This window comes from Phytophthora cinnamomi, assembly GCF_018691715.1.
Source record: "Phytophthora cinnamomi strain GKB4 chromosome Unknown Contig28, whole genome shotgun sequence".
Lineage (NCBI taxonomy): Eukaryota > Oomycota > Peronosporomycetes > Peronosporales > Peronosporaceae > Phytophthora > Phytophthora cinnamomi.
Genome location: NW_027150961.1, coordinates 823,891 through 848,306, shown reverse-complemented (window position 1 = coordinate 848,306; position 24,416 = coordinate 823,891). Strand labels below are relative to the sequence as shown.

Sequence of the window (24,416 nt, the reverse complement as noted above, 5' to 3'; positions counted from 1 at the left end):
CGCATATCGCTGGCCCTCGCACCTCCACGGCCTTCTGGTGACTGCGTCCGCGGGTGTCGCTTGCTTGCTGCCGGGTTCGAAGTCTTCATCCCGCGCAGCCTCATCCTCACTGCCGTCCTCATCCGATTCGGACGGAGTCTCTTCATCGTGGCATTTTCATTATCTTCATCTGGAAGACCAATCACCACCTCCTTCGTAGCATATTTTTGTCTCCCACCGTCGAAGACGTCTTCCATGAACTGCGCGTCGCGGCTCACCAACACGCGACCGCTCTCGATCTCTTCAAACCGATACGCTTTCTCGTGCCCGAGTACCCAGGAACCGGCAACGCACCGACCGGGCGTCAAACGGACCTTCGCCTTCGGGACCAGCACGTACGCGTGGCAAAAACCTTGAGGTTCGCCAGCAGGGCTTCTTTTCCCGTCCAAACTTGCGGCGACTTGTCGTGGCTAATGGCGCGTGTCGGACACCGGTTCCGGAGGAACGTGGCTACACCACCGCTTCACAGTAACCCTTCGACACCGGCATGCTCCAACATGCAGCGCGCCTCCCCAACGTCCGGTTCATCCGTTCCGCCACGCCGTTCAGCTGTGGCGTGTATGGCGGCGTGAACTTCTGCACGATACCACGGCGCTGCAGAACTTGGCCATCTCGAAGTGTACTCGCCACCGTTGTCGCTCCGGGTATTTTCACACGCTTGCCGGTCTGCGTTTCAGACCAACGCAACAACTCAGCGAACGGCGGCCACCTCCGACTTGTTCCGCATCAAATCACCACACAGAAGTGCGACTTGTCGTCGATGAACGTGACGAGTAGCGCTTGCCAAAACGTAGACGTCTGCATGGGGCCGCACACATCGCTGTGAAACCACTTCCAGCACTTGCTTCGCACGGTTTGGAGACGCCTTCATGTAGCTCACTCGCGTTTGTTTGCCGAGTGATCTCCACAGCTCCACTGCTTTATCGACGTCATGTCGATGCCAGAGCCGTAGCCCTTCTTGACGATGGCGTCGACCGCCATGGCCAATGTGACCAAGTCGAAGGTGCCAGAGGTCGACGTGGTGTCCCCTTTGCGATCCTTCGAACTTGCCACATTGGCCTCGTCAGGCATCACCGGTGTCATGCTCGAGCAGACAGCCCTTTGCCTTCGCGAGCGCCGAGCTTCCGCAGAACCTTTCGTCTCCGTGAAGCACCCGTCGCTCTCGAACGTCACAGGCCGACGTCCTTGGTGAATCTGCCGACGGAGAACAGGTTGCGCGACAACTGAGATGTGCCACCATTCGTGAGCACCCTTCTTGACGCCGCGCGGGGTCTGCATCTTCATCACGATGTCGCCTCTCCCGATCGCTTGCACCACCGTCGTCCGCAGGATGCGTCCACCGGCGAGATCTTCTCCCTCATGAACTTCTTGGAACTGGTCATGTGCTGCGTCGCACCGAGTCGACCAGCCACACTCATTCGACTTGGTGTTGTTGCTCCACCACCAACCGAGAAGAGGAAGTCGCCAGAGTCGTCCTCACTCTGCGCGACGTTCGCTCGCTCCGGCCTCTGCCGCTCCGCGTTCTCGCGGATTCGCACAGGACTTGGCGATCCAATGTCCTTGCTCCCCACAGTAGTGACAGGCGCTGGCCTTGTTGGCGGTCGCCTGCCGTCCCTCGCTTGCCGTTGTCGCTTGTCATGAACGCTGGCCTTGACCGGCGCGGCTCCGTCGACGCCGCCACCTTGCTCCTTGCGCTTCATGTCCTCATGCAGCAGCCGAGCCGTCACGAGTTCCCACGACAGCGAGTCGGCTCTCGACTCAACGCCGTGATGAGGAACTGGTACGACTCGCTGAGAGACTCCCAAGAAGCGTGATCGCAAGTCATCTCCTCGCTGACCGGAGCGCCACTGCGTCGAGCTGCTCCGCCAGAGTCTTGATCTTGTTGATGTGCTCAACATCATCACCTTCCGCCATCATCGTCGTGAAGAAACGTCGACGAAGGAAGAGCTTGTTGGCCAAACTCTTCTTCGAAGTGTCCTTCCAGTTTTGACCATGCATCGTACGCATCCTTCGCCGACCGGACCAGCGGCAGCTGCAGATCTTCCATCGCAAGACAGATGATCGCCAGCGCCTTGCGGAACTTCCTCTTGAACGTCGTTTGGTCCAGCGTAGTGGCGCAGTGCTCCAGCTTGATCTCTCCACTTGTCACTTCCCACAGGTCTCGTTCCTCGAGCACCATCGCCATCTTGAACTTCCACGTGTGGAAGTTGGTTCCGTCGAACTTGTTGATGCTGTTGTCAAGGGATCGCCTCGACCAGCTGCGGTGCATCAGTAAGGTACCGGTGTGACCTTCACTCAGTGGCGCCGCCATCATTCGTGTGATGATGGGACGAGGATCACGGGACGCTGATGATGGGGACGGGATTACGGGACTCTGATGATGGGACGCGTGGGTACAAGATTGTGGGTACAGGATGGGCATCTACGTGGCCTCGCTGATTGGCTGAAGGACCTTCATCCAGTTAGGAATCCAGTAGAGTGTATCCAGCAGGAATATCCAGTAGGCTTAGAGGTAGCAAGCATTTCGCGAACTAAGGACCTAAATCAATCACTTTGCATTCTGACATCAAGTGCTCAAACGACCTTCCTTTTGGTTATGAGCCCAAGCCCCGTTTTCCCTGCTGAAGACTCCGACTACGCTTTCGCCATGGACGCCGCCTCGACCACGACCTCTCGCATCAACAAGTTCGATGGAACATTTCCACACGTGGAAGTTCAAGATGGCGATGGTGCTCGAGGAACAGACCTGTGGGAAGTGACAAGGTGGAGATCAAGCTGGAGCACTGCGCCACTACGCTGGACCAAACGACGTTCAAGAGGAAGTCTCGCAAGGCGCTGGCGATCATCTGTCTGCGATGGAAGATTCGCAGCTGCCGCTGGTCCGGTCGGCGAAGGATGCGTACGTGCATGGTCAAAACTGGAAGGACACTTCGAGAGAAGAGTTTGCCAAGCTCTTCCTTCGTCGACGTTTCTTCACGACGATGATGGCGGAAGGTGATGATGTGCTGGAGCACATCAACAAGATCAAGACTCTGGCGGAGCAGCTCGACGCAGTGGGCGCTCCGGTCAGCGAGATGACTGGTGATCCGCGCTTCTTGAGTCTCAGCAGAGTCGTACCAGTTCCTCATCACGGCGTTGGAGTCGAGAGCCGACTCGCTGTCGTGGGAACTCGTGACGGCTCGGCTGCTGCATGAGGACATGAAGCGCAAGAAGTGGCGGCGTCGACGGAGCCGCGCACGGTCAACCAAGCGTTCATGACAAGCGACAACGGCAAGCGCAAGGGACGAGGCGACCGCCAACAAGGCCAGCGCCTGCCACTACTGTGGGGACAAGGACATTGGATCGCCAATTGTCCTGTGCGAATCCGCGGAAACGCGAGGGCAGAGGCCGCAGCGAGCGAACGTCGCGCAGAGTGAGGACGACTCTGGCGACTTCCTCTTCTCGGTTGGTGGTGGGAACAACCCACCAATTCGAATGAGGTGTGGCTGGTCGACTCGGGTGCGACGCAGCACATGACCAGTTCCAAGAAGTTCATGAAGAACGAAGATCTCGCCGGTGGACGTGCATCTCGCGGACGACGGTGTGGTAAACGATCGGGAGAGGCGACATCGTGATGAAGATGCAGACCCCGCGCGGCGTCAAGAAGGGTGTGCTCACGAATGTGTGGCACATTCCCAGTTGTCGCGCAACCTGTTCTCCGTCGGCAGATTCACCAAGGACGTCGGGCCTGTGACGTTCAGAGCGACGGGTGCTTCACGGAGACGAAGGGTCTCAAGTGGAAGCTCGGCTCGCGAAGGCAAGGAGCTGTTCAAGCTGAGCATGACACCGGTGATGCCTGACGAGGCCAATGTGGCAAGCTCGAAGGATCGCAAAGGGACACCACGTCACCTCTGGCACCTTCGACTTGGTCACTTGGCCATGGCGGTCGAGCACCATCGTCAAGAAGGGCTGGCTCTGGCATCGACATGACGTCGGTAAAGCAGTGGGAGCTGTGCGACAGATGCTCACTCAGCAAGCAAACGCGAGTGAGCTACATGAAGGCGTCTCCAAACCGTGCGAAGCAAGTGCTGGAAGTGGTTCACAGCGATGTGTGCGGCCCCATGCAGACGTCTACGTTTGGTGGCAGCGCTACTTCGTCACGTTCATCGACGACAAGTCGCACTTCTGTTTGTGCTTGATGCGGAACAAGTCGGAGGTGACCGCCAAGTTCGCTGAGTTCGTTGCGTTGGCTGAAACGCAGACCGGCAAGCGTGTGAAAACGCTCCGGAGCGACAACGGTGGCGAGTACACTTCGCGCGAGATGGCCAAGTTCTGCAGCGACCGTGGTATCGTGCAGAAGTTCACGCCGCCATACACGCCACAGCTGAACGGCGTGGCGGAACGGATGAACCGGACGTTGGTGGAGTGTGCGCGCGCTGCATGTTGGAGCATGCCGGGTTGTCGAAGGGTTACTGGGGTGAAGCGGTGGTAGCAGCCACGTTCCTCCGGAACCGGTGTCCGACACGCGCCATTAGCGACAAGTCGCCGCAGCAAGTTTGGACGGGAAAAAGCCCTGCTGGAACCTCAATGGTGTTTGGTTGCCACGCGTACGTGCTGGTCCGAAGGCGAAGCGGTCCAGTTTGACGCCCGGTCGGTGCGTTGCCGGTTCCTGGGGAACTCGGGCACGAGAAAGCGTATCGGTCTGAAGAGATCGAGAGCGGTCGCGTGTTGGTGAGCCGCGACGCGCAGTTCATGGAAGACGTCTTCGACGGTGGGAGACAAAAATATGCTACGAAGGAGGTGGTGATTGGTCTTCCAGATGAAGATAATGAAAATGCCACGGATGAAGAGACTCCGTCCGAATCGGATGAGGACGGCAGTGAGGATGAGGCTGCGCGGGATGAAGACTGTCGAACCCGGCAGCAAGCGACACCCGCGGACGCAGTCACTAGAAGAAGCCGTGGAGGTGCCGAGGGCAAACGATATGCGCCGCAGAATGGACGTTCGACGCTGGATGAGATGTCTGCGGCGGCCCAAGAGAGTCAAGATTTTGAGGCTGCGTACGTCTGGTTCAGTGGGAGAGATGCCGACTACGTTCAAGTCGGCGATGGAATCCAGCGACGCAGCCAAGTGGAAGGAAGCATGCGACTCAGGTGACTCGCTGCTCAAGAACAAGACGTGGGAAGTGGTGCCACTGCCGAAGGGACGCAAGGCCATCGGCAACAGATAGGTGTTTCGCGTGAAGGAGAACCAGGCTGGAGAGGTCGAACGGTTCAAGGCGCGCCTGGTGGCCAAGGGTTCTCGCAGAGTACGGCATCGACACGACGAGACCGCTCCAGTGGCCAAGTTCACGTCGATCCGGCCGTGCTGAGTTTGGCCGCCAGTATGGTCTCAAGCTGCATCAGATGGATGTGAAGACGGCGTTCCTGAATGGCGGCGGACGAAGATCTACATGGTGCAACCGACGGCTACGTCATAAGCCACCCGGACTACTTGCAAGCGAAGCAGTCATTGTCGGGTTGAAGCAGTCGCCGCGCATGTGAACAAGACCATCGACGAGTTCATGCTGAAGCTGGGTTCACCAAGTGCGAGTCCGACCATTGCGTCTACGTGAAACGCGACGACACAGCATGATCTTCGTGGTCATCTACGTGGACGACCTGATCCTGGCCAGCATCGACGACGAGCTGATGGAGTCGACCAAGCGCGCACTCAGAAACGGTTCGAAATGACAGACCTCGGCGATATAGATACTTCCCTGATGGAATCAAGAACGATTGAGTCCGACAGGTGACGATGCGGCGACCAAGTTTCTGCGATCTGACAAGTTCGGCATGCAGGCGCAAACCCGTGAAGACGTACCCAGGATCCAGGACTAAGTGACCAAGACCATGTGCGAGGTGGCTGCACTAGAAGACACGATGAAGAACGTGCCGTATCGGAGTGCTGTCAGCGCGTTGATGTACCGATGTGTGGCGACGCGTCCGATGGCTGCGTAGGCGTGGAGTCAGTTCGCGGACCCGTGTCCACACACTGGCAGCCCTCAACGTGGCTCCGGTATCTGCAAGCCACGCCCACGCATACATCGAGTTCTCGAGGGTGACGCTGCGGAGTTGTGTGGCTACTCGGACGCAGACTGGGCTGGTGACATCGATCGAGAAGATACAAGCGGCTACGCGTTCATGATGAACGGCGGTGCATCAGCTGAGGAGCAAGAAGCAGCGGACGTGGCGCTGTCATCTACAGAGGCGGAGACATGGCGCTGTCAGGGCGACGCAGGAGGCGGTTGGCTCGGTGTTTCTGCGCGAGCTCGGCGAAATGGCAAGCGATGAACAATCAAGATCTCGAGGACAACCAAGGCTATCGGTTGGCCAGAACGGAGTTCCAAAGCGCACCAAACATCGATTCGCTACACTTCGTGCGTGAGAAGTGAAGACGGTCAGGTGTGTTGAGACTGCTCGACGAAGGACATGCTGGCCGACATCATGACGAAGGCAATCACTTCTGTGCAGTTCGAAGTTCTGCGACACAAGCTGGGGATCAGCGCCGACGTCGAGTCGCGTGGGAATGTTGTCAAGGATCGCCTCGACCAGCTGCGGTGCATCAGTAAGGTACCGGTGACCTTCACTCAGTGGTGCCGCCATCATTCGTGTGATGATGGGACGAGGATTACGGACGCTGATGATGGGACGAGGATTACGGGACGCTGATGACGGACGCGTGGTACAGGATTGTGGGTAAGGATGGGCATCTACGTGGCACTCGCTGATTGGCTGAAGGACCTTCTATCCAGTTAGAATCCAGTAGATATATCCAGCAGGAATATCCAGTAGGCTTAAGGTAAGCAGTTTCGCGAACTAGGACCAAATCAATCACTTGCATTCTGACATCAAGTGCTCAAACGACCTTCCTTTGGTTATGAGCCCAAGCCCCGTTTTCCCTGCTGAAGACTCCGACTACGCTTTCGCCATGGACGCCGCTCGACCACGACCTCTCGCATCAACAAGTTCGACGGAACCAACTTCACACGTGGAAGTTCGATACGATGTGCTCGAAACGAGACCTGTGGGAAGTGACAAGGAAGATCAAGCTGGAGCACTGCGCCACTACGCTGGACCAAACGACGTTCAAGAGGAAGTCTCGCAAGGCGCTGGCGATCATCTGTCTCGCGATGAAGATTGCAGCTGCCGCTGGTCGTCGGCGAAGGATGCGTACGATGCATGGTCAAACTGGAAGGACACTTCGAGAAGAAGAGTTTGGCCAACAAGCTCTTCCTTCGTCGACGTTTCTTCACGACGATGATGGCGGAAGGTGATGATGTGCTGGAGCACATCAACAAGATGAACTCTGGCGGAAGCGCTCGACGCAGTGGCGCTCCGGTCAGCGAGGATGACTTGGTGATCACGCTTCTTGGGAGTCTCAGCGAGTCGTACCAGTTCCTCATCACGGCGTTGGAGTCGAGAGCCGACTCGCTGTCGTGGGAACTCGTGACGGCTCGGCTGCTGCATGAGGACATGAAGCGCAAGGAGCAAGGTGGCGGCGTCGACGGAGCCGCGCCGGTCAAGGCCAAGCGTTCATGAAAAGCGACAGCAGCAGAAAGCGCAAGGGACGGCAGGCGACCGCCAACAAGGCCAGCGCCTGCCATTACTGTGAGCAAGGACATTGGATCGCCAAGTGTCCTGTGCGAATCCGCGAGACAGAGCGGCAGAGGCGCAGAGCGAACGTCGCGCAGAGTGAGGACGACTCTGGCGACTTCCTCTTCTCGGTTGGTGGTGGAGCAACACCACCAAGTCGAATGAGTTGGCTGGTCGACTCGGGTGCGACGCAGCCATGACCAGTTCAAGTTCATGAGGAACTACAAGAAGATCTCGCCGGTGGACGTGCATCTCGCGGACGACGGTGTGGTGCAACGATCGGGAGAGCGACATCGTGATGAAGATGCAGACCCGCGCGGCGTCAAGAAGGGTGTGCTCACGAATGTGGCACATTCCCAAGTTGTCGCGCAACCTGTTCTCCGTCGCAGATTCACCAAGGACGTCGGGCTGTGACGTTCGAGAGCGGGTGCTTCACGGAGACGAAGGGTCTCAAGTGGAAGCTCGGCGCTCGCGAAAAGGGCTGTTCAAGCTGAGCATGACACCGGTGATGCCGACGAGGCCAATGTGGCAAGTTCGAAGGATCGCAAAGGGGACACCACGTCGTACCTCTGGCACCTTCGACTTGGTCACATTGGCCATGGCGGTCTAGACGCCATCGTCAAGAAGCTACGGCTCTGGCATCGACATGACGTCGTAAAGCAGGGAGCTGTGCGACAGATGCTCACTCGGCAACAAACGCGAGTAGCTACATGAAGGCGTCTCAAACCGTGCGAACAGAGTGCTGGAAGTGGTTCACAGCGATTGCGGCCATGCAGACGTCTACGTTTGGTGGCAAGCGCTACTTTGTCACGTTCATCGACGACAAGTCGCACTTCTGTGTGGTGTAATCTTGATGCGGAACAAGTCGGAGGTGACCGCCAAGTTCGCTGAGTTCGTTGCGTTGGCTGAAACGCAGACCGGCAAGCGTGTGAAAACGCTCCGGAGCGACAACGGTGGCGAGTACACTTCGCGCGAGATGCCCAAGTTCTGCAGCGACCGTGGTATCGATGCAGAAGTTCGACGCCCGCCTTACACGCCACAGCTGAACGGCGTGGCGGAACGGATGAACTGGACGTTGGTGGAGTTTGCCGCTGCATGTTGGAGCATGCCGGGTTGTCGAAGGGTTACTGGGGTGAAGCGGTGGTGACAGCCACGTTCCTCGAACCGGTGTCCGACACGCGCCATTACGCCACGACTAAGTCGCCGCAGCAAGTTTGGACGGGAAAAGCCCCTGCTGGCGAACCTCAATGTGTTTGGTTGCCACGCGTACGTGCTGGTCCCGAAGGCGAAGCGGTCAAGTTTGACGCCGGTCGGTGCGTTGCCGGTTCCTGGGTACTCGGAGCACGAGAAAGCGTATCGGTTTTGAAGAGATCGAGAGCGGTCGCGTGTTGGTGAGCCGCGACGCGCAGTTCATGGAAGACGTCTTCGACGGTGGGAGACAAAAATATGCTACGAAGGAGGTGGTGATTGGTCTTCCAGATGAAGATAATGAAAATGCCACGGATGAAGAGACTCCGTCCGAATCGGATGAGGACGGCAGTGAGGATGAGGCTGCGCGGGATGAAGACTTCGAACCCGGCAGCAAGCGACACCCGCGGACGCAGTCACTAGAAGAAGCCGTGGAGGTGCCGAGGGCCAAGCGATATGCGCCGCAGAATGGACGTTCGACGCTGGATGAGATGTCTGCGGCGGCCCAAGAAGTCAAGATTTTGAGGCTGCGTACGTCGTGGATTCAGTGGGAGAGATGCCGACTACGTTCAAGTCGGCGATGGAATCCAGCGACGCAGCCAAGTGGAAGGAAGCGTGCGACTCGGGTACGACTCGCTGCTCAAGAACAAGACGTGGAAGTGGTGCCACTGCCGAAGGACGCAAGGCCATCGGCAACAGATGGAGTGTTTCGCGTGAAGGAGAACCAGGCTGGAGAGGTCGAACGGTTCAAGGCGCGTCTGGTGCCCAGGGGTTCTCGCAGAATTACGGCATCGACTACGACGAGACCTTCGCTCCAGTGGCCAAGTTCACGTCGATCCGGCCGTGCTGAGTTTGCCGCCAAGTATGGTCTCAAGCTGCATCAGATGGATGTGAAGACGGCGTTCCTGAATGGCGGCTTGAACGAAGAGATCTACATGGTGCAACCGGACGGCTACGTCGATGAAGACCACCCGGACTACGTGTGCAAGCTGAAGCAGTCATTGTACGGGTTGAAGCAGTCGCCGCGCATGTGGAACAAAAAGGAAGGTCGTTTGAGCACTTGATGTCAGAATGCAAAGTGATTGATTTAGGTCCTTAGTTCGCGAACTGCTTGCTACCTCTAAGCCTACTGGATATTCCTGCTGGATACACTCTACTGGATTCCTAACTGGATAGAAGGTCCTTCAGCCAATCAGCGAGTGCCACGTAGATGCCCATCCTGTACCCACGCGTCCCATCATCAGAGTCCTGTAATCAGTCGTCCCATCATCAGCGTCCGTAATCCTCGTCCCATCATCACACGAATGATGGCGAGCTGAGTGAAGGTCACACCGGTACCTTACTGGTACACCGCAGCTGGTCGAGGCGATCCTTGACAACATTCCCACGCGACTCGACGTCGGCTGCACCTTGATCCCAGCTTGTGTCGCAGCTTCGAACTACGCAGAAGTGATTGCCTTCGTCATGATGTCGCCAGCATGTCCGTCGAGCAGTACTCAACACCACCTGACCGTCTTCCACCTTTCACGCACGAGTGGTAGCGAATGTCGATGTGCTTGGTGCGCTTGTGGAACTCGGGTTCTTGGCCAACGCGATGGAGCCTTGGTTGTCCTCGTAGATCTTGATTGCTTCATCGCTTGCCATTTCGCCGAGCTCGCGCAGAAACACCTTGAGCCACACCGCCTCCTGCGTCGCCTCTGAGCAGCGATACTGCTCCGCCTCTGTAGATGAAGCGCCACCGTCCGCTGCTTCTTGCTCCTCCAGCTGATGCACCCGCCGTTCATCATGAACGCGTAGCCGCTTGTACTTCTTCTCAGTTCGATGTCACCAGCCCAGTCTGCGTCCGAGTAGCCACACACAACTCCGCAGCCGTCACCTTCGAGAACTCGATGCCATGCGTAGGCGTGGCTTGCAGATACCGAGTACACGCTTGAGGGTTGCCAGTGTGTGAGGACACGGGTCCGGCAACGAGCTCAGCACGCCTATTGCAGCACCAGGTCCGGACGCGTCGCCACCATCAGGTACATCAACGCGCCGACAGCACTCCGATACGGCACGTTCTTCATCGTGTCTTCATGCTTGCAGCCACCCTCGCACATGTTCTTGGTCAACTTAAGTCCTGGATCCTGCGGCGTCTTCACGGGTTTGCTGTCCTGCATGCCGAACTTCACTCAGGATCGACTTGAGAAACTTGGTCTGTCGCATCGTCACCTCGCCGGACTCAAGTCGTTCTTGATCTCGCGAGGAAGTGTGAGGCTCGCCGAGGTCTGTCATTCGAACCGTTTGCTGAGTGCGCGCTTGGTCGGACTCCATCAGCTCGTCGTCGATGCTGGCCAGGATGCCTTCGCGAGCGCCGAGCTTCCCGCCCGAGACCCTTCGTCTCCGTGAAGCACCCGTCGCTCTCGAACGTCACAGGCCGACGTCCTTGGTGAATCTGCCGACGGAGAACAGGTTGCGCGACAACTTGGGAATGTGCCACACATTCGTGAGCACACCCTTCTTGACGCCGCGCGGGGTCTGCATCTTCATCACGATGTCGCCTCTCCCGATCGCTTGCACCACACCGTCGTCCGCGAGATGCACGTCCACCGGCGAGATCTTCTTGTAGCTCCTCGCGAACTTCTTGGAACTGGTCATGTGCTGCGTCGCACCCGAGTCGACCAGCCACACCTCATTCGACTTGGTGGTGTTGCTCCCACCACCAACCGAAAAGAGGAAGTCGCCAGAGTCGTCCTCACTCTGCGCGACGTTCGCTCGCTGCGGCCTCTGCCGCTCCGCGTTCTCGCGGATTCGCACAGGACACTTGGCGATCCAATGTCCTTGCTCCCCACAGTAGTGGCAGGCGCTGGCCTTGTTGGCGGTCGCCTGCCGTCCCTTCTGCGCTTGCCGTTGTCGCTTGTCATGAACGCTTGGCCTTGACCGTGCGCGGCTCCGTCGACGCCGCCACCTTGCTCCTTGCGCTTCATGTCCTCATGCAGCAGCCGAGCCGTCACGAGTTCCCACGACAGCGAGTCGGCTCTCGACTCCAACGCCGTGATGAGGAACTGGTACGACTCGCTGAGACTCCCAAGAAGCGTGATCACCAAGTCATCCTCGCTGACCGGAGCGCCCACTGCGTCGAGCTGCTCCGCCAGAGTCTTGATCTTGTTGATGTGCTCCAGCACATCATCACCTTCCGCCATCATCGTCGTGAAGAAACGTCGACGAAGGAAGAGCTTGTTGGCCAAACTCTTCTTCTCGAAGTGTCCTTCCAGTTTTGACCATGCATCGTACGCATCCTTCGCCGACCGGACCAGCGGCAGCTGCGAATCTTCCATCGCGAGACAGATGATCGCCAGCGCCTTGCGAGACTTCCTCTTGAACGTCGTTTGGTCCAGCGTAGTGGCGCAGTGCTCCAGCTTGATCTCTCCACTTGTCACTTCCCACAGGTCTCGTTCCTCGAGCACCATCGCCATCTTGAACTTCCACGTGTGGAAGTTGGTTCCGTCGAACTTGTTGATGCGAGAGGTCGTGGTCGAGGCGGCGTCCATGGCGAAAGCGTAGTCGGAGTCTTCAGCAGGGAAAACGGGGCTTGGGCTCATAACCAAAAGAAAGGTCGTTTGAGCACTAGATGTCAGAATGCAAAGTGATTGATTTAGGTCCTTAGTTCGCGAACTGCTTGCTACCTCTAAGCCTACTGGATATTCCTGCTGGATACACTCTACTGGATTCCTAACTGGATAGAAGGTCCTTCAGCCAATCAGCGAGTGCCACGTAGATGCCCATCCTGTACCCACAATCTTGTACCCACGCGTCTCATCATCAGAGTCCCGTAATCCTCGTCCCATCATCAGCGTCCCGTGATCCTCGTCCCATCATCACACGAATGATGGCGGCGCCACTGAGTGAAGGTCACACCGGTACCTTACTGGTACACCGCAGCTGGTCGAGGCGATCCCTTGACAACAGAGACCATACTTGGCGGCCAAACTCAGCACGGCCCGGATCGACGTGAACTTGGCCACTGGAGCGAAGGTCTCGTCGTAGTCGATGCCGTACTTCTGCGAGAACCCCTTGGCCACCAGACGCGCCTTGAACCGTTCGACCTCTCCAGCCTGGTTCTCCTTCACACGAAACACCCATCTGTTGCCGATGGCCTTGCGTCCCTTCGGCAGTGGCACTGAAGAAGGTCGTACTGGGATCTTGCACTTGTTGGTCTTGGTCGTTGACACCGCCGAGGCTTGGGGCGAGGCGAGGAAGGTCACTTGGGGGGTTGAATCGAAATTCGGAAGTGATTGGATTGTTGGAGCTTACACCCTAGGCTAGTGCTAAAGACACGCGGCCGTGCGTCCTATCAACTAGTGCGTCTAATCAACCATCATTCTACACTACTCGTCCAATCAACCTACTCGTCTAATCAACGTGTGGTCGTATTGGACCGGTTCGGTTAACCGGTTCGGGTACCTCGGAACTGGTACAGTGTACCAAGGTTCAGTACCCTGCAACACGCCCCCTCAATGCGAACACGCGTGAACGCCGAGCGCAGCCGTCAAGTCCTTGTGGCGTGGTCCGGCAAGTCCCTTGGTCATGATGTCGGCCAGCATGGTGGCAGTCTCGCAGTACTCGACGATCACTTCGCCGCGCTTGACTTCGTCGCGGATGTGATGGTACTTGATGCCGATGTGCTTGGCGCGGCCATGGTTCACGGGGTTCTTGGTCATCTTGATGCACGACTGGTTGTCTTCGAAAATCTTCAACTCGGGCGTGACTCCGCCTGCAGCAACCAGGATCTCGCACAGCAGCTTGTGCACCCACTTGCCTTCTTGAATCGTCTTCTTCAGATTTTTCTTCTTGCGCCGCCGTAGATTCACGTTGGTCTTCATCTTCCGAGCGTCCAGGCGCACTTGCTTCTTCGAGTCCAGCACTGCGACGAGGACGCCGAACATTGTCGCGATCTTGGTTGTCCGGACGCGATTTGCGCTTCCCCGCCTGCGTGAACACCCTTGTGCCGGAGTCCTCGGAGACTTGCATGTCGTCGAAAACGTCGGTAAGTCGGTTGACTTCTTCACCATCGGCAGCCTTGGAGTCGTCGAAGCTTGACTCATCGAATGTGACATCGCGAGAGATGACCACCTGCCCCGCCTCGATGTCATAAACTCGATACGCCTTGGAACGCTCCTCGTAACCCATGAAAATTCCTTCACGAGCTTTCGGGTCCCACTTGAGTCGCTTCTCCTTCGGCGTCAAAACGTAGGCCTTGCACCCGAAGATCCGCATGTGCTTGACGTTGGGCTTGGACTTGTAGACGATCTCGAACGGAGTTTTGTCGGGCGACTTGGGTGACGGCAGACGATTCTTGATGTAAATCGCCGTCATCGCTGCTTCCGCCCAGAACGTCTTGTCCAACCCGGCGTAGTGAAGCATGCTGCGACCGATGGTTACGATGGTTCGGTTGGCGCGTTCAGCCGTCGCGTTGGTTTGGTGCGCATACCGAACCGTGGGCTGCACTTCGATGCCGTAGTCTTCGTAGTACGCCAAGAGCGAATTGGTCGCGAACTCCTTGGCTCCGTCATGGCGCACGAACTTCACCCTGGCATCGAATTGCTTCTCCACCTTGGTGATGAATCGGCGCAAGCAGCCTTCGCTCTCCGACCTGGCTCGCAGACAGAATCCCGACATGCAGCCGCTGGCTTCGTCCGTGATGAGCAGCAAGTAGCGGCTGCCACCCAGCGACTCTTCTTCCATGGGCCCGCAGGTGTCGAAGTGGAGGAACTCGAACGGCTTGTACTTGCGCTTGTTCGGGTTGCTTGGGAAGGGCTTTTGCACCATTTTCCCTTGTTGGCACCCACGACACTGGCTTGACTTCTTCGACGATGTCGGCATTTTCGCACCCGTCACCATGCCACTTGAGACCATCTTCCGAAGAACGTCATTCGGCGCGTGACCCAAACGCGCATGAAGATCCACCGCGTTGACCGACGCCTTGGACACCGAATTCGCAGCGCAGCTTGGGACTCGGAGCCAGTAGAGCCCGTCGATAAGGTCCGCGGAAGCCACGATTTTCTTCGACGTCTTCTGTGCGATGTGCATTTCAGCACCATCAAACACCACCTTGAACAGTCCGCTTCGGTTGATCTGCGGCACCGAGAGCAGGTTCTTGTTCATGCTTGGCACGTAAAGTGCATCTTGAATGCGGATGTCGCGCTCCTTGCCGTTGGGCAAAGTGACCCGCTGCATGACCGTCCCGACTCCCATGATCTTGGCCGTGTTGCCGTTGGCGACCGTGAGTTCACCTTCGTCGCACACCTTGATGTCGACAAACTTGGTCTTGTCGTTGCAGATGTGGTGCGTGGCACCACTGTCGATCGCCCATGAGCCTTGAAACTTGTTGGTCCTGGAGACTCCACACTCCATAGAGACCGCGAACGCGACGCAGTCGTCATCGCTGTCGTCACGCCACTGGACGTTGTTCGCACCGCGACCAGACCGGCCACGTCGTGCACCTCGATTCTCTTCCTTCTGCTTGGTCCAGCACTTTTCCACGACGTGCCCCGATTTTCCGCAGTACGTGCAGTGGCGACTTTCACGCTCGGCATTGAAGGCCCTCGCAGCGTCTTCAATCTTCACCTGAGCCGTCTTCTCGCCCTGCCGCTTGATGTGCTCATTCGTGAGCACATTGATCACATCTTGAGTGCGCAGCTCTGCGTTGCTCATCTCCAAGTTGAGAACGACGTTCTCGAAACTCTTGGGCAGACTCCTGAGCAGGCAGATCGCCACGTCTTCATCCTCCATCTTGGCGCCGATGTTGCTGAGCTTGGCGCTGATGTTGAGGACTTCATTGCAATGATGAAGCACATTGCCGCCTTCTGCCATCTCCATGCTGAAGAGCTGGCGCTTCAGGTAGATGCGTCCAGCCTTCTGCGACCCCCCGTAGAGCGAACGCAGTCGCGTCCAGGCCACCCACGCTTCCTCGCAGTCGTCGACCACATGATGATAGTCAGCATCCATGTGGAGCAACATCAGGCCGAACGCGATGTTGCTCGACTTGACGTAGTCGTCCTTGGCCCTCGTGTCCGCGAAGCTTGGTTTCGTCTCGCGGTTCACGACGCTCCACACCGACTTGGTCAGGAACACGCCACGCATGTAGCGGTTCCACGTGGCGTAGTTATCGCCGTTGAACTTGTCGATGGAGATCTTGGTGTCTTGGACAGAGGACATGGTGCTTGGGCTCATAACCTGAAGCAGGTCGTACTGGGATCTTGCACTGGTTGACTTGGTCGTAGACACCGCCGAGGCTTGGGGCGAGGCGAGGAAGGTCACTTGGGGGTTGAATCGAAATTCAGAAGTGATTGGATTGTTGGAGCTTACACCCTAGGCTAGTGCTAAAGACACGCGGCCGTGCGTCCTATCAACTAGTGCGTCTAATCAACCATCATTCTACACTACTCGTCCAATCAACCTACTCGTCTAATCAACGTGTGGTCGTATTGGACCGGTTCGGTTAACCGGTTCGGGTATCTCGGAACTGGTACAGTGTACCAAGGTTCAGTACCCTGCAACAGGCACCACTTCCCACGTCTTGTTCTTGAGCAGCGAGTCGTACTCCGAGTCGCATGCTTCCTTCCACTTGGCTGCGTCGCTGGATTCCATCGCCGACTTGAACGTAGTCGGCATCTCTCCCACTGAATCCACGACGTACGCAGCCTCTAAATCTTGACTCTCTTGGGCCGCCGCAGACATCTCATCCAGCGTCGAACGTCCATTCTGCGGCGCATATCGCTTGGCCCTCGGCACCTCCACGGCTTCTTCTAGTGACTGCGTCCGCGGGTGTCGCTTGCTGCCGGGTTCGAAGTCTTCATCCCGCGCAGCCTCATCCTCACTGCCGTCCTCATCCGATTCGGACGGAGTCTCTTCATCCGTGGCTTCTTCATCGTCTTCATCTGGAAGACCAATCACCACCTCCTTCGTAGCATACTTGCGTCTCCCACCGTCGAAGACGTCTTCCATGAACTGCGCGTCGCGGCTCACCAACACGCGACCGCTCTCGATCTCTTCAAACCGATACGCTTTCTCGTGCTCCGAGTACCCCAGGAACCGGCAACGCACCGACCGGGCGTCAAACTTGGACCGCTTCGCCTTCGGGACCAGCACGTACGCGTGGCAACCAAACACATTGAGGTTCGCCAGCAGGGGCTTCTTTCCCGTCCAAACTTGCTGCGGCGACTTGTCGTGGCTAATGGCGCGTGTCGGACACCGGTTCCGGAGGAACGTGGCTGTCACCACCGCTTCACCCCAGTAACCCTTCGACAACCCGGCATGCTCCAACATGCAGCGCGCACACTCCACCAACGTCCGGTTCATCCGTTCCGCCACGCCGTTCAGCTGTGGCGTGTATGGCGGCGTGAACTTCTGCACGATACCACGGTCGCTGCAGAACTTGGCCATCTCGCGCGAAGTGTACTCGCCACCGTTGTCGCTCCGGAGCGTTTTCACACGCTTGCCGGTCTGCGTTTCAGCCAACGCAACGAACTCAGCGAACTTGGCGGTCACCTCCGACTTGTTCCGCATCAAGTACACCACACAGAAGTGCGACTTGTCGTCGATGAACGTGACGAAGTAGCGCTTGCCACCAAACGTAGACGTCTGCATGGGGCCGCACACATCGCTGTGAACCACTTCCAGCACTTGCTTCGCACGGTTTGGAGACGCCTTCATGTAGCTCACTCGCGTTTGCTTGCCGAGTGAGCATCTGTCGCACAGCTCCCACTGCTTCACTGACGTCATGTCGATACCAGAGCCGTAGCCCTTCTTGACGATGGCGTCTAGACCGCCATGGCCAATGTGACCAAGTCGAAGGTGCCAGAGGTACGACGTGGTGTCCCCTTTGCGATCCTTCGAGCTTGCCACATTGGCCTCGTCAGGCATCACCGGTGTCATGCTCAGCTTGAACAGCCCTTTGCCTTCGCGAGCGCCGAGCTTCCACTTGAGACCCTTCGTCTCCGTGAAGCACCCGTCGCTCTCGAACGTCACAGGCCCGACGTCCTTGGTGAATCTGCCGACGGAGAACAGGTTGCGCGACAACTTGGGAATGTGCCACACATTCGTGAGCACACCCTTCTTGACGCCGCGCGGGGTCTGCATCTTCATCACGATGTCGCCTCTCCCGATCGCTTGCACCACACCGTCGTCCGCGAGATGCACGTCCACCGGCGAGATCTTCTTGTAGCTCCTCATGAACTTCTTGGAACTGGTCATGTGCTGCGTCGCACCCGAGTCGACCAGCCACACCTCATTCGACTTGGTGGTGTTGCTCCCACCACCAACCGAGAAGAGGAAGTCGCCAGAGTCGTCCTCACTCTGCGCGACGTTCGCTCGCTGCGGCCTCTGCCGCTCCGCGTTCTCGCGGATTCGCACAGGACACTTGGCGATCCAATGTCCTTGCTCCCCACAGTAATGGCAGGCGCTGGCCTTGTTGGCGGTCGCCTGCCGTCCCTTGCGCTTGCCGTTGTCGCTTGTCATGAACGCTTGGCCTTGACCGGGCGCGGCTCCGTCGACGCCGCCACCTTGCTCCTTGCGCTTCATGTCCTCATGCAGCAGCCGAGCCGTCACGAGTTCCCACGACAGCGAGTCGGCTCTCGACTCCAACGCCGTGATGAGGAACTGGTACGACTCGCTGAGACTCCCAAGAAGCGTGATCACCAAGTCATCCTCGCTGACCGGAGCGCCCACTGCGTCGAGCTGCTCCGCCAGAGTCTTGATCTTGTTGATGTGCTCCAGCACATCATCACCTTCCGCCATCATCGTCGTGAAGAAACGTCGACGAAGGAAGAGCTTGTTGGCCAAACTCTTCTTCTCGAAGTGTCCTTCCAGTTTTGACCATGCATCGTACGCATCCTTCGCCGACCGGACCAGCGGCAGCTGCGAATCTTCCATCGCGAGACAGATGATCGCCAGCGCCTTGCGAGACTTCCTCTTGAACGTCGTTTGGTCCAGCGTAGTGGCGCAGTGCTCCAGCTTGATCTCTCCACTTGTCACTTCCCACAGGTCTCGTTCCTCGAGCACCATCGCCATCTTGAACTTCCACGTGTGGAAGTTGGTTCCGTCGAACTTGTTGATGCGAGAGGTCGTGGTCGAGGCGGCGTCCATGGCGAAAGCGTAGTCGGAGTCTTCAGCAGGGAAAACGGGGCTTGGGTTCATAACCAAAAGAAAGGTCGTTTGAGCACTAGATGTCAGAATGCAAAGTGATTGATTTAGGTCCTTAGTTCGCGAACTGCTTGCTACCTCTAAGCCTACTGGATATTCCTGCTGGATACACTCTACTGGATTCCTAACTGGATAGAAGGTCTTCAGCCAATCAGCGAGTGCCACGTAGATGCCCATCCTGTACCCACAATCCTGTACCCACGCGTCCCATCATCAGCGTCCCGTAATCCTCGTCCCATCATCAGCGTCCCGTAATCCTCGTCCCATCATCACACGAATGATGGCGGAACCACTGAGTGAAGGTCACACTGGTACCTTACTGGTACACCGCAGCTGGTCGAGGCGATCCCTTGACAACACCAAGCACATCGACATTCGCTATCACTTCGTGCGTGAGAAGGTGGAAGACGGTTAGGTGGTGTTGGAGTACTGCTCGACGAAGGACATGCTGACCGATGTGGTGTAGCGGGATCAGCAAAATCTGCGAGATTGCTAGATCCAACTTCCCAAGAGCGCCCGGACACCGACTAACGGAGGGGGTACTCCGATGATCCGTGATCAGTGCTGAACTCCTCACCTTGTGTACCCGTCGGTAGGGCTGGATCTTGCTCCTCTGGTAACTTCTGAAGAGTCCAAGTGTTGAAGTAGGAACGTCTTGGCGAGACGGGGGGATCCGGTGGAGCAGCGCGGAAATCTTCACTCTGCTCGCGGTTCTTGGTCCAGATCAAGTGATTCCCGACTTGGATCTGGCGGCCTGGATCTGGATCCGGCCGAGTGGTTGCCTTGTGGTGTGTTGTAGGCCCTTGTTGCGACTTGGTAGGTCGCCCTTTGTCGTACTTGCCGCTTCCTATAGCGGGATCAGGGTAGTTGAGAGTCTTGGATCACCCGGCCAAGCAGTTAACTCCGGGTGATCTGGGATCTGCACTTGTAGGGAGTTCACTAGGAAGGTTGATCTGGCCAATATATTATCCAGATTATTCAACCAACACTAGATCTGCTACCCAGTACCTTGCCGCTTCTTGGTGGGCCAATGTCGATCCCGATTCCAGGCGAAGGCGAAGGCACTTGCGTTGTCCAAGGCAAATTAGACTCTTTGGGGGGTGAGGGCCGCTTGCTGGCGCTTGGTAGTCTTGGGGTGCGTGTGGAGCCAAATCCAATATCCACAGCGTACGTCGAGCGGGGCCAATATGTGTTTCCCCGCCGCGAGTAGACCACTTGAGCACTTCCAGGCAAATTCGACTCTGATTTATGGTTATGTCCAATCCTATCCCAAAATCCTATCACCCAATCCGAACTATCTTCCCATCTGTACCTGCCGGCTCTACGGACCACCTCTACCTTCACTGCATCGTCGCTTGTTCCCTCCGTTGAGCTGTAGCCGCCAGATCACCCACTGAGTCCCAGATCCGCCGGATCCCCAGATCACCAGATCCCCAGATCCAGATCCACCTGATTCCCAGATCCAGATCCGCTGATCTCCGAAGTGCCTTGATCTGGGTCGGTCTGCGTTGATCTGGGATCCCTGTGCTGTTGCGACCTCCTTTCCTCACTTTCCTCGTCTTAGCCGTCTACCCGAGGCTTGGATCCGCCCGGGCGTACGGGATCCGGATCCAGATCCACATGGGTACATGTGATCTGGATCCACCTCTCCCAAATCCGCTTGATTCACGCTGATCCTCGCTGATCTTGAGTCCTTGGGTCGTTACAAACTTTTTTCTCCACTTCGCTTGCCATTGCCACCGCTCAGAGGCCCAGATCCGCATGGGTGCATGTGATCTGGATCTGGATCCACATCGGTACATGTGATTCGGATCCCACCGTCCCTGATCTGGGTTAACTTGTCTTGATCTGGGGTCCTTCGGCTGGCGTAAGCTCCATCCACCGCTTAGCGTATCCTAGTCATCCCTCAGAAGCTCAGATCCGCCTGGGTACAGGTGACCCGGGTCTGGATCCAAATGGGTACATGTGATCTGGATCCAACTACTTCCGATAGTACGGATCTGGCCCTCTGCCGTATGTAGACGTCTTCTGTGTCATCTTGTAGTATTCCAGTAGTCTCCCTTTGACGCCACACACATCTGACAGCCTCGATCCACCCACATCACCGGATCCCCTCGATCTGGCTTCTCGGGTGTCACTTCCGCGGTATAGTGACTCCGTCAAGATCCATCTCTTTGCCGATTGCTCCCAATCACCCCTTTCCCGGAATTCGCTTCTCCACAATCGCCTCCTGCGCGTAGTTGTTGCCGCACAACGGCATCACTGAGGGCACCTTTGATTTCTGCCCACTGGTGCGCTAGTGTTCCCCATGTCCGGCCCCGACCGAAAGTCGTCTGGGTTACCCAGCTTGCACTGCTTCACATTGTCCTCACCTCAGATCCGGATCCACCTCATTCCGACATATTCCAATTCGCTTCGGATCCGGATCCACCTGATCCAGCTCCACTTCAGATCCGGGGTCACGTGATCTATCCCTTCTTGCATCGGATCCACGCAGTACGGGCAGCGAAAGACCTGAATCAGCTTGATCCGGATCCACTCATCCCAGATCCGTTTGACCGAGATCCATATGCGCCAGATCCACTTGATCTTCGGCGTCTCGGCTTTGAGTTGTCTTGAGTGATCTGGGACCTTAGGCGAGCATTACCACCGTACCAGTCTTCAATTTGCCAATATCTGACGCACACAACGCCAGATCTCCACATGCAATATACATCACCCATCCCATTAATCTGCAGCTACCCTGCAGATCCTTCTTCCAACACACCGCTGGAGTGACCAACTCACTCCAGCTGATCCCTGTCTCACTACTCCTCGTGAGACTGCATCACGCCAAACCGGTTCCGATTTGCCCGATCCCGCAAGAAATCGTGGAGTATCGCACCGCAATTGAGGTCTGTCTCATCGGTCCATGTCGGTTCGTCGTACCCTCTCCAATGCACCAAGAATTCCCTGTAGATCCGGCCATAACGAGTTCGCTTTCCTGTCCTCATGTCTGTAATCCTCTCCACCTCGTATTCGCCCTCGTCCAGATCTTGGATCCAGCTATCTTCAGGCAGCAGGGCTTCATCGAAATCAAGACGATCTGTATCTTCGACTGTCAGCCGGATCTGGGGGCGATCTGGGAATGTCTTCACCAGCTTCAGCTTGGAGACATGCACCACCGGGAAGAGGCGGTACTCTGTACCTGCCAACTCGATCCGAGCTGCATATTCGCCGATCTTCTCCGCCACACGGAATGGGCCGTGCCACAGGTGCGCCAACTTCCGAGCATACCCTTCTTTGACGCGATCCAGGTATAACCAGACACGGGATCCGACCTCGATCTGGTGCGGGTGCACTCCTTCGTTATGATGGTCTGCCCGATCCGAGATCGCCTCTCGCAACTTCTCATTGACTTGCTCTCGTGCTTGTCGGTAATAGCGCTGGATCTGGTATCTCCACCTCCGAGGATCTCGATCCTGACGTCGAGTGCTGCCTAACGGGATCGTCGCCTCCAAGGTGGATCTAGGATCCCACCCATGTACCAGGTAGAACGGGGTTTCCCCCCGGATCCGATCCTGAGCAGTGTTGATCGCGAAGGTAAGCCGTTCTGCGTAATCATCCCAATCACGTTGGTCCAGATCCTGCACGTACATCTTGAGTGCCCTGGTCGCTGTTTGCACCATGCGTTCGGCTGTGCCGTTGGCCTGGGGGCGGTAAGCCATAGTGGCACGCTGTCGTTGTCCTAAGATCCGGTTGAACGATCTGAAGAAGTCGGACATAAACCCTGGTTCACGGTCGTGTCGGATCACTTCGCTGGCGCCGAATCGCCTGAACACGCACTCCTTGTATGACTCCGCGATCGTTTGTGCCGTTCTCGAGGCGCTAGCTTTGGCGATCACATACCCAGTGAACAGATCCACCCAGATCAGCAGCTCCGTGTTACCTTTGTAGGACTTGGGCAACGACGGGATGTGATCCATGGCAATGATCTGGAACGGGTAGGTTGCCTGGATGTTACCGGGTGACTCACCCTGGATCCGGGGTCGTCCCTTGCCCGTCTCGCAGTCCACGCACTCTCCGACATATTGCTGCACGCTCCGATAGAGACCTCTCCAGTGGAAGTGATCTCGGATCTTCTGATACGTGCGTCCGATCCCTTGGTGGCCACCTTCCAGACTCGCGTGATAGTGATGCAGAACATCCTGTTGGAGTGTCTCCGGAATTACCAGTCGCATCAGTCCATCTCGACCCGCCTCCGATCTCCTCGTAGGGTGGCAGTAGAACAACAGATCACTCAGATCCACTTCGTAATCCATGCTAATATTGCCATAGGATCTGGCCTCATCCTGCGTCAGATCTTGCGCCGCCCCGACCAAATACTTCTTCAGCCCGGCGATCCACGCCTCCTCGTCCTGAGCTTGCCGGATCCGATCGATCCTCAGCTCTCTCACTACCTCTTCTTGTAGGACGGTAGGTGTGGATCTGGATCTAGCCTTCGATCTGGTGGTTGCTGGCGAAACTCGAGCGACCGAGTCGGCCTCCTCCTTCCTAACCACCAGTATCTCGTGCAGTCGATTCAATGTGACCAGATCCTGCAGATCCGTCTCATCGTCGACCAGGATCCCGCCTTGGCGTTGGAGTGCGGCGCTCGCTAGACTATCAGCGCTACCGTTCCAATCGCGCTTGACGTGTACCAGCTCGTGATCGGGCCAGATCTGCAGCCGATCTAGGGCTTTTTGCCTTAGCAGTGTGAGCCCTGGTGCTTTGCAGTCGATCTCACCTCTCACTTGGCGGATCACCAGGTTTGAGTCGCCACAGATCACTAGCCTGCGCCGATCTTCTCCCTCGAGTAGGTCCATACACAGCAGGAGGCCGTGGTACTCGGCTTCGTTGACAGTCAACCCTTCAGCATAGCCGGATCTAGCTTTTACCACACTCCACTCGGGCAGCTTCCATAGGATCGCGCTGTAAGCGCCTCCACCACGTTTGACGCGGGCGGATCCGTCGAAGCTGACCACAAAAAAGCTCTTCATCTAGCCGTACAGTCGGGATCGGTACTTGGATCTGGCGCCTGGGTTCCTTCTTCGGCGCAATCGCTATCAAGGCCTGATCCACTTGTGATCTGGGTGTGATGCTGGCGGCGATCGCCCCCAGGATCTCGTCTTCGCCCTTGGTACACTTGACGATCTCTAGCGTCCACGGAGAGAGCAGGGCGGTCCACTGTCCTAAGCGTCCTTGTAACCCCGGTGATCTGAAGAGCCACGCCAGTGTGGAGTACCTGGTCAGGACTTTGATCGGGCGGCCCACCAACATATTATAACCCAGATCCAGGATCCGCAGCAACGCTAACACCTCCTTCTCGACAATCCCATAATTGAGTTCATTGGACTTCAGCGTGCGGCTTACGAA

At 57.1% G+C, this 24,416-nt stretch overlaps 5 protein-coding genes across 5 annotated transcripts; 2 read left to right on the top strand and 3 right to left on the bottom strand.

Annotated features, from left to right (window-relative positions):
• Window positions 1–7,238: 7,238 nt before the first annotated feature.
• IUM83_14616 (Copia proteinlike) lies at window positions 7,239–7,598 on the top strand (the record flags this gene model as incomplete). Its single annotated transcript, XM_067939373.1, has 1 exon — window positions 7,239–7,598. The coding sequence occupies one exon, from the start codon at window positions 7,239–7,241 to the stop codon at window positions 7,596–7,598; it is 360 nt and encodes a 119-aa protein (XP_067793498.1).
• Window positions 7,599–8,505: 907 nt separating this feature from the next.
• IUM83_14615 (Retrovirus-related Pol polyprotein from transposon TNT 1-94) lies at window positions 8,506–9,904 on the top strand (the record flags this gene model as incomplete). The annotated part of the gene is made up of 3 exons (XM_067939372.1): window positions 8,506–8,730; window positions 8,803–8,965; window positions 9,021–9,904. 3 exons carry the CDS (start codon window positions 8,506–8,508, stop codon window positions 9,902–9,904), a joined length of 1,272 nt encoding a protein of 423 aa, XP_067793499.1.
• A 1,345-nt stretch (window positions 9,905–11,249) lies between these two features.
• Window positions 11,250–12,994, bottom strand: IUM83_14614 (Copia proteinlike; the record flags this gene model as incomplete). The annotated part of the gene is made up of 3 exons (XM_067939371.1): window positions 11,250–11,722; window positions 11,788–12,410; window positions 12,744–12,994. The coding sequence occupies 3 exons, from the start codon at window positions 12,992–12,994 to the stop codon at window positions 11,250–11,252; spliced, it is 1,347 nt and encodes a 448-aa protein (XP_067793587.1).
• A 339-nt stretch (window positions 12,995–13,333) lies between these two features.
• Window positions 13,334–16,037, bottom strand: IUM83_14613 (Copia protein; the record flags this gene model as incomplete). Its single annotated transcript, XM_067939370.1, has 2 exons — window positions 13,334–13,743; window positions 13,889–16,037. 2 exons carry the CDS (start codon window positions 16,035–16,037, stop codon window positions 13,334–13,336), a joined length of 2,559 nt encoding a protein of 852 aa, XP_067793584.1.
• A 327-nt stretch (window positions 16,038–16,364) lies between these two features.
• Window positions 16,365–18,965, bottom strand: IUM83_14612 (gag-pol polyprotein; the record flags this gene model as incomplete). The annotated part of the gene is made up of 1 exon (XM_067939369.1): window positions 16,365–18,965. One exon carries the CDS (start codon window positions 18,963–18,965, stop codon window positions 16,365–16,367), a length of 2,601 nt encoding a protein of 866 aa, XP_067793583.1.
• Window positions 18,966–24,416: the final 5,451 nt, after the last annotated feature.